This window comes from Sesamum indicum, linkage group LG9 (assembly GCF_026168435.1).
Source record: "Sesamum indicum cultivar Baizhima isolate 11 linkage group LG9, ASM2616843v1, whole genome shotgun sequence".
Taxonomy (NCBI): domain Eukaryota; kingdom Viridiplantae; phylum Streptophyta; class Magnoliopsida; order Lamiales; family Pedaliaceae; genus Sesamum; species Sesamum indicum.
The window spans coordinates 21,925,474-21,935,287 of record NC_142665.1 but is presented as its reverse complement, the minus strand read 5'-3'; the positions used below and the strand labels follow the sequence as shown (position 1 = coordinate 21,935,287).

The 9,814-nt window shown below is 43.0% G+C and overlaps 1 protein-coding gene across 1 annotated transcript; it reads left to right on the top strand.

Moving 5' to 3' along the window:
- The first annotated feature begins 2,339 nt into the window (after positions 1-2,339).
- LOC105177788 (uncharacterized) lies at positions 2,340-9,244 on the top strand. Its single transcript, XM_011101038.3, has 2 exons — positions 2,340-3,031; positions 8,896-9,244. Exons 1-2 carry the CDS (start codon positions 2,447-2,449, stop codon positions 8,968-8,970), a joined length of 660 nt encoding a protein of 219 aa, XP_011099340.1. The 5' UTR covers positions 2,340-2,446; the 3' UTR covers positions 8,971-9,244.
- The last annotated feature ends 570 nt before the right edge of the window (positions 9,245-9,814 follow it).

The window sequence follows — 9,814 nt, the reverse complement described above, 5'->3', positions numbered from 1 at the left end:
TCCTTGTTTGTTTTTTCGGTTCTATAAGAGAAAAAAAGAGGTCTCTCGTGGAAAGAAACCTCTCGAGTGGTACAAAATCTGCCAAGTCCAATCGCTGGACAGAACACTAATTAATGTGTACTAGTAGCATTCAGCGCGTTCTTTTCATAGTCAATCATGTAAATGTTGGTGGGACATTTGCTGTCTCTGATGCATGTTCTGATTCAGAGTTAAGTTGGATTTTACTTTTCAGACTCGACTTCGGCCCTCCGCTGTACAGTTGTTTTCTGCCCTCTTCCAGCCATTGTTCGAGGTAGAAGGTTTTCACGCCGAATTGGTGCTTCAGTACCGTAAAACTAATATAGAAATTCCAACCTGGAATAATGCAAGCCAAATAAAAATTAGATAAATGCGAGTGAGCATAGCGTAAGAAGAGGGAAAAAAGGAAAAAAAAATTATTATTCTTTCTTTTATCTTTTTGGGGTTGGGGGGGGGGGTGGGGTTTACATTTTATTCTCTTTTAATGAAACCATTTTAGTTAAATTATTTTGAAGTTGATACTAGTGACTATAAGTCTATAACCCCCCCCCCCCCCCCCTCCCCCTTAGAAAAAAAAAAAAAACATATACATATAGCAAAAGAAAAGAAGAGGGACAGTAGAGCCCATTTCATTGTATCAGAACGTAAAATAACTTCTAATAAGCTAAATGAGGTCATCAGCTTAATTCATTTTTGGTCGTAATTAGAATAATCAAATTGTGATATAATATAAAGTAGCAGCATATGGTTTTTAATATCATTAACTTATTCACCTTTTATTACAGCTGGACTTATCAAATTACAAAGAGGTAGACACATCCCTTCCTTTTTACGAGAAATGATACGAGCCAGTTTTGTAATGCTGGGTATTTGATACGCCAGAAATTATTAGATAACTGTCACATACCTTATTTGTTTTACAAATAAGTGAATAACGGGCATGTAATAACCGTACACATACCTAACGTAGAAAACACGTAGCATAAATTTAACCCATATTCAGCCCTTGTAGGAACTTAAGCAAACTAGTGGTAACATACTTTCTCGTGAGATGAACGAGGACTTCCAATTGTGAGCTTTCTCAGTTGTTGCAGTCTTAGGAAAAAGCAAACAATTCCGCAGTTACTGCACAAAATGCGAAACCAAATGTGGAAAAGTAAAAAGGAAAAGGAATATTCCAGGTTGAATAAATTTCGGTGCGTACATGTGTAAGAAATAATAGTGTTTATGTATATGGGGTTGGAACTGATTGGATGATTAGGGACCCATCGCCCTTATCTGTCATTCACTTTTTTGATTGGCGATTTTGTTTGCCAACATTCCAATAGTATATATGCGACTCATGTTTCTCTTATTTTCTCATGTAATTATATATATACATATGATGATTGGTAGCATGATTTTTCGTATAGTGGGTCAGTAGTACAGTGGAGTTTATTAGAGTGAAGTGGGTGTTGAGTGTTTTTTGTATTACAACTCTTATGATTCGCTTTAGTAACACAACAATAATAATACTCTCTCTCTCACCGTTGCTGCTACTACATAATAATGGGTATTACAACTTATATGGGTTTGAGGTTGAGGGTGTGATCATGAATAATAATTGGTGCAATGCAAACTCATTCCTTAATCACCGCCGTTGAATCACACGTGTAGTTTGTCTTTTGGAGGAGGGGGACCCCCCGCGTACGTTTCCAGCTGTAACCATTATTCCTACAAACACAGTTACGGACACCTTCATTTGGAAGCATGTCTTTTGATGTGGGATTGGGATGGGATCAATCACCAATCACACTCCTCCCCGTTCTGTTACATCTCAATCATTTTTTTCTTCTTGCATGTGAATATGTTTTACATCAAAAGAGAAGACACCTTAATAATAAGAAAATTGAGTAAAAAAACACTACCCCGTCTCAATAAAAAAACATTGTCGCTGTGAGGCTTAGATAGAATAGTCAAATTATGATATAGTCCATGTGTGATCAAATCATCACCCAAACGCTAACAAATCATTTACTACCACAACTCAATTCGATTTTATTCACAATACATTATTCAGCACATTAAAAATATATAAGTTTCATTTTCCAAAACATGAATTTTTACAAGGGAAAAGAAAAGGTTAAAAATCCCAAGTGAGAGCGGCGTAAAAAAGAGGCCAAGCGTAGTCACATGCAAATTGGGCCCCCAATCCAGTCTGTTTCATCGCCACATTACATTGGTGTTCTTTTGTTCCCTCTTCCATATGGCCCCACCCAATTTTCCACCCTTCTTTACCCCGATAGCCTATATCAATGTTTTAAGCCCACACCCACACCCTATTTATAATCACTCTCTCTCTCTCAATCTCAGTCACCCCCACCCCTATTATACATATTCTTTGCTTGTCAGAACCTTTTCGACTTTCCACGGTTTCCGGCCAAGCGCGATGGATCGCAAAACGGGTTTTCTACTCGCATTCATCTGCCTCGTGGCGCCTACCGTCGGCGGTCAGTCTCCGGCCTCTGCACCCTCCGCTTCCACTGTTTCCACCCCACCTGCGTCTTCACCTAAAGCAACTCCACCCACCCACCAGACTTCCCCAACTCCTGTAGCGGCTCCCGTCTCAACCCCCCCGACTTCAGCTCCAGTCGCGACTCCCCCTGCTTCTGCCCCAGTCTCAAGTCCTCCCGCTTCAACTCCAGTCAGCTCTCCACCGACTCCGGCGCCAGTCAGCTCCCCTCCAGCTCCTGAGCCAGTCAGCTCGCCACCGACAGCTGCTCCTGTTCAGTCGCCACCATCCCCAGCTCCCGAGGCCGCGACTCCACCAGCCGAGTCCTCTCCTCCAGCTCCGGCTTCCGCCCCACCCACCGAGACGCCGGCGAAGGCACCTGCTCCCAGCAAGAAGAAGAGCAAGAAGCACAGTGCACCTGCTCCAGCACCCGAACTACTCGGCCCACCCGCACCACCAGTCGGAGCCCCCGGACCCAGTGCTGAATCCATTTCTCCTAGCCCGGTGTCACTTAACGACGAGGTACGCTATTTTTACCTTTCGTTTTCTCTATTATGCGACGAATCAGATATTGCACTCCCAGATCTGGAACTACGTGTCATTATGCCTAAGTCTCAGACCAACCTTAAACTTAATCATCAACACTCAAAAACTTGCTGCACTAACAGAGTAGATCATGACAAAAATCTTTCTAAAAATCTACGCCATTCGTTTTGGATCTCCCACCCGAACCGAATTCTAGTGTTTCGTGCTGCGCCATTGATTCAATGGTACCACATTGTCGTATTGTTGATCAAACATTAGGAGCAGGGTTTCCTAGTTGTGTTTTCTTAACGTGAGCTGTGTCGTGTCGGTGCACTATAGCATCCTGTGACAACACAATGTAAAGTAACTACTAGACGCCGAGCATGATAGCATATACTGTGTGGAAGGAATTTCCTTCTCCAACGAGGTAGCAATCTAGGGTATCAGGTTTCTTGCATCGGTCTCCTCGAAGTTACAATGGCAGGGAGAGACCAATAATCGTGTCGGATCTGAGCTCATCATAAATTCTAGCAAACTCTTGGGCGGGCGCACAACCCTATATGTTTTCAGAGTAATAATTTGCATATGGTTGCAATAATTAACGCTTAATTAAACGCGTTTTCAGGGTTAATTTTAACATTACAAAGTAATTTAATAATAATGACTCAACTCAAATTGCAGTCATTTGAAATAAATGTTTGATATTTTAATCTTCTAATTATCAGCTGACATATCTTCAGCTAATTAAATCCTGCAGTTCTAACCCGTAACTGTAAGGAAATGGATCGGGTTAAGATGGATAACAGGTGGAATATGAAGGCGATAAAAGACACACGAATTTGTTAACCCAGTTTGGATATAAATCCTACGTCTGGGGGCGATACCAAGCCAGGAGAAAACACTCAAAGAGGAGGAAAATTGAGGAGTACAACACACACACACTTGTATGCAAGTCTTCACCACACGTGAAAAACAACACTCACCCTCGTCTCAACTCTTTCTTTTCTCTCTACTCTATTCTACTTTGCTCTATTAAAACAATGCTAATAAGAGTAGTATATATAGCCATGACTTATCCTTTTTCCAACTCAACTTGGGATTTCTAAGTTGAATGAGGTTATCCTTCTCCAACTCAACTTTGAATCGGGTTATCCTTCTCCAACTCAACTTGGGAATTCTAAGTTGAATCAGGTTATCCTTTTCTTCTTCAAATCAATCTTCACAACTTAACAATCTCCCACTTGAAGATTGATTAGCTTTTCTCCACTTCTTTCTTGGTACCGCCGGGTTTGTCTACTCTAGTCATCAAGGCCAGTCGAAGCCGTACACAGCTTCAACTTCGCCATCGCAACCGCCTTGGTCAGCATGTCCGCAGGATTCTTTTCTCCTTGGATCTTCTCCAGCTGCAGTGCCTTCTTCTCCAGAAGTTGTCGGATGAAATGGTACTTGATCTCGATGTGCTTTGTCCGCGAATGGAACGCGGGATTCTTTGCCAGATGGATCGCACTCTGGCTATCGCTATGAAGAATCACATCTGCCTGAGGTTTCCCTAATTCACCCAACAAGTGTTGCAGCCAAATGAGCTCCTTAGCTGCCTCAGTAACTGCCACGTACTCAGCTTCCGTCGTGGACAGTGTGACAACCTTCTGCAACTTTGAGACCCAGGATACGGCTGTACCGCCATATGTGAACACGTACCCTGTAGTGCTCCTCCTTTTGTCATAGTCACTCCCTGCAAAATCAGCGTCAACAAACCCAAACAAGGTAAGCTTGCCCTTACCAAACACCAATGCTCGGTCCTTAGTACCCCTCAGGTACCTAAGAATCCATTTCACAGCTTCCCAGTGCATCACTCCTGGATTGCTCATAAAACGGCTAACTACTCCCACTGCATGTGCTATATCCGGTCGAGTACAGATCATAGCATACATCAGGCTCCCAATTGCTGAGGCATACGGTGTGACTCTCATCTTTGCACGTTCGGAGTCAGTCTGGGGCGAATCACTGTTGGATAGTTTGAACTGATTTCCCAATGGCGTTCCAACCAGTTTTGCATTTTCCATCTTGAATCTGCATAATACCTTCTCAATATAATCAGATTGAGATAACCATAATTTACCAATACCTTTGTCCCTTGTGATTTTCATGCCCAATATCTGTCTTGCTTCGCCAAGATCTTTCATGTCAAACTTCCTCGATAACTGATCCTTGAGCCTATTGATCTCCTTGACATTTGATCCTGCTATCAACATGTCATCAACATACAGGAGTAGAATGATAAAAAACTCATCGAACCTCTTCACGTAGCAGCAATGATCAGCATTGCATCTAGAGAAACCTATCTCTAGCATGAAGTTGTCAAACTTCCTGTACCACTGCCGCGGAGCCTGTTTCAATCCATACAGGCTTTTCTTCAGGCGACACACCTGCTGATCATCTCCATTATACCCCTCTGGTTGTACCATGTATATCTCCTCCTCAAGATCCCCGTGTAGGAAGGCTGTCTTTACATCCATCTGTTGTAACTCCAAGTTCTCTGCCGCTACCATGCTCAACACAAGACGAATAGTAGTTAACTTGACAACAGGTGTAAAAACATCAGTAAAGTCAATACCGTATCTTTGTTGGAATCCCTTTACTACGAGTCTTGCCTTGTACCGCTTCTTCCCGTCTGATTCTTCCTTAACCCGATAGACCCATCTGTTCTGTAGGGCCTTCTTTCCTTTTGGGAGCTGACACAATTCCCATGTGTTGTTTTTCTTCAACGAGTTCATCTCGTCGTTCATCGCAAGCTCCCACTTGCTCTTGTGGACATCATTGACTGCCTCTGCGTAACATTCGGGTTCTCCACAATCAGACAAAAGCAAGTAATAAAGAGAGGGGGAGTACCTATCTGGGGCCCTTCTCAGCCTCGGTTCTCGACCCAGTGCCAAGGGTGTGCTGCTTTCAGTAATCGGTTCCTCCGATACTGGTTCTGGTTCTATCTCTGTCTGTTCGGTTTCGTCCGTCTGAACTCCCACTGAATCCGTATCTGCTGGTCTCATGATCCCGGAATTTGAAATGTCGAGATCAACAAATTCCCTTTCCTTCTTGTCATCGCCCGGGCTTACCTTCCTGTCGTTGTACATTACATCCTCATTGAATATAACATTCCTGCTACGAATTATTTTCCGGTTTTGATCATCCCAGAATCTATACCCAAATTCGTCAGTCCCATACCCAATGAATGTACATTTAATCGACTTAGCATCCAGCTTAGTCCGATCATCGTTCAAAATATAGGCTGAACAACCAAACGTACGTAAGAAAGAAAGATCCACTTTCTTACCACTCCATACCTCTTCTGGTATCCTGTTGTTCAACGGGACAGAAGGCCCTCGATTGATCAAGAAAGCAGCCGTGTTGACTGCATCTGCCCAAAACATCTTTGGTAGTCCGCTCTTCAATCGCATGCATCTCGCACGCTCATTCAGTGTTCTGTTCATCCTCTCAGCAACGCCATTTTGCTGAGGTGTCCCCGGGATTGTTTTCTGCATTCGGATTCCATGGTTGGCGCAGTAATTCTTGATACCTTCACTGCTGTACTCGCCACCATTATCCGATCTGAGACATTTCACTTGTAGACCTGTCTCATTTTCCACTAGTGCCCTCCATCTCCTGAATGTATCAAAGGCATCAGATTTTCTTTTTAAGAAATACACCCATACCTTTCTAGTGGAGTCATCGACGAATGTCATGTAGTACGTTGATCCACCAAGAGATGACACTGGTGCTGGTCCCCACAAATCGGTGTGAACAAGCTCTAACTTTTCTTTCCTCGGAGTTCTTCCTGTGGTCAAGAAGCTCACCCGCTTCTGCTTTCCGAACACGCAGTGTTCACAATGACCCACCTCCACCGATTTTAACTCGGGCAACCGTCCTTTCGACTTCAGCACGTTCATTCCTTTCTCGCTCATGTGGCCCAAGCGATTGTGCCACAGGTTAGCCTGCGATACAGTTCCTGCAAAGGGAATGTTTGAACTAGATCCTCCCGCCATGTAGAGCGTTCCCGACTTTAGTCCTCGAGCCAAAGTCATTGCTCCCCGACTGATCTTCCACTTCGCGTCTCCAAACGTCGTGTGGAATCCATCACTATCCAGCTGTCCGACTGAGATCAAGTTCCTTTTCAGTCCTGGTATGTGTCTCACATCATGTAGGGTCCAGCATGACCCATTCGTTGATTTGATCCGCACATCTCCCTTTCCTACAATCTTGAGGGGTTTGTTATCTGCAAGATAAACTAAGCCAAAATCACCTGAGGTGTATGGCTCCATGATGTCTTTGTTGCTGCATGAGTGGAATGAGGCCCCTGAATCCACAACCCAATCATCGGAAGAACTGCTCACACTCAACAAGAGTGCATCCGTGATCTCCTCCGTCGCGGCATTCGCTGTTCGGCCCTCCTTTTCCTTCTTTGGCGCCCGACATTCGCTTTTCATGTGTCCGGGCTTCTCGCAGTTCCAGCACACCATCTCCTTCTTGCCCTTGTTCTTCCCCCTGGACCTTGACCTTGACCTTCCACGGTATTTACCCCGTGTGTCAGGTCTCCCTCTGGACTCTGTATGTAGCGCAGAGCCAGATGATCCACCCGTTTGCTTTCTACGGGTTTCCTCGTTCAACATCATGTCTCTGATGTTGTCGAACTTCATCTTCTCCTTCCCAGACGAAGTGCTCACTGAAGTAACAACCACATCCCAACTGTCAGGTAAAGATGAAAGCAAAATTAACGCTTTTACCTCATCGTCAAACACGATATCCACAGACGCCAGCTGTGTCGTGAGTTGGTTGAAGTCATTGAGGTGATCGGCCACCGACTTCCTCTCCTCCATCTGCAACCTGAATAGTTTTTTCATCAGCATAACCTTGTTCATTGCTGAGGGTTTCTCGTACATATCGGCAAGAGTCTGTAGAACTTCCTTCGTGCTCTTTGCTCCCTTCACATGATAGGCGACATTCCGAGAGAGCGACAGGATTATTGCGCTCATCGCCTTTCGATCGAGCACCTTCCATTCTTCATCACTCGTCTTCTCGGACTTCTCTGCAAGTGGTTCGTACAGGTCCTTCCCGTACAGGTAGGCCTCCATCTGCATACGCCAAAACCCAAAGTCGGAACCATTGAACCGTTCGACTGGAAACTTTCCCTCCATCTTAACTCCTTGAACCAGGCTCTGATACCAGTTGTAAGGAAATGGATCGGGTTAAGATGGATAACAGGTGGAATATGAAGGCGATAAAAGACACACGAATTTGTTAACCCAGTTTGGATATAAATCCTACGTCTGGGGGCGATACCAAGCCAGGAGAAAACACTCAAAGAGGAGGAAAATTGAGGAGTACAACACACACACACTTGTATGCAAGTCTTCACCACACGTGAAAAACAACACTCACCCTCGTCTCAACTCTTTCTTTTCTCTCTACTCTATTCTACTTTGCTCTATTAAAACAATGTTAATAAGAGTAGTATATATAGCCATGACTTATCCTTTTTCCAACTCAACTTGGGATTTCTAAGTTGAATGAGGTTATCCTTCTCCAACTCAACTTTGAATCGGGTTATCCTTCTCCAACTCAACTTGGGAATTCTAAGTTGAATCAGGTTATCCTTTTCTTCTTCAAATCAATCTTCACAACTTAACAGTAACATCATCCATTTGCAACAATTAATGTACTGATCCCTTTGCCATTAAGGTTATCAGAGTGCGAGATTTCTATTTATTTTAATGATAATAGTTAATTAATATTTAATTATTAGGATTATTGAGTAGTGCGTTATATATAGTAGGAAGTAACAAGGGTGATTAAATGTTTGGTGGGTGCAGAGTGGAGCATCTGAATTGAAGAATGTGGTGGGCAGTTTGGTAATGTTTGGGTTTGGGTGGCTCTTCTTTTTCTAGACAAGTTGTTGGAATGGAATTAGAGCATTGATCCGCAGGGGCAATGGTGCATGAATTGGATGGATTCAGCGGTCGGCGGGCTTCGGGATTTCCCACGTTTTGGCTCTTCTCTTCTGTTGTATTCTTTGTTTGAGGCGCACACTTTTCACCTTTCTTTTGTTTTTTTTTTTTTTTATTTCTTCTTTAAATTAGTATTCTCTGTATGACATCTGACATTTATTGTACCTTAATTTATTTCGTTGATCCTCATTTATTAATTATTAATAATTCCTAATGCCTTTTTATTTCCCCTTTCTTATAATCGACTGTCTGTTGAGTGGGCAATGCAATTGCGCAGTTGTTGGGCTTTATGTTCTAATTGCTGGTTAATTGTTGAGGCCCATTATTGTTGGGCTTCCCCCACATATCACATACTCTTAGCCCTGTTGTCATCACAGCTTTTTGGACAACCCATAACTATTTCAATTCACCAATTTCGATTTTCCTCCCAGTTTGGCCCTTTTTCACATATTAATCACGTGTGATGCAAGTAAAAAACTGTGCTCGACTTCAATTGAACTACCAAAAAAATAAATAAAACGCGCTAAGTATAAATGAGTGAAATTGAGAGTAGAATTACACGTTTATTATGTACACATATAGTTGAAGTAAACGTTTAAGTAAGAAAATAAAGTTGTTACAGCCAAAGTTATTGTATGAAGGTGAAACTTGTCTTCCCTCATTAGGTGAACTCTCAATTTAATTGGATGAAATTGAATTTTTCATTAATTTGGTGGGGGTTATCTCCTAGCGATTAGAGATATCTCATTGAAATTGGTTGAGGGTCTTCTCGTGATGATTGGAG

Coding starts and splice junctions, on each gene's coding strand:
- LOC105177788 (XM_011101038.3), top strand. CDS start 2,447: ATGGATCGCAAAACGGGTTTTCTACTCGCATTCATCTGCCTCGTGGCG. Junction 3,032..8,895: donor CGGTGTCACTTAACGACGAG/GTACGCTATTTT, acceptor TGGTGGGTGCAG/AGTGGAGCATCTGAATTGAA.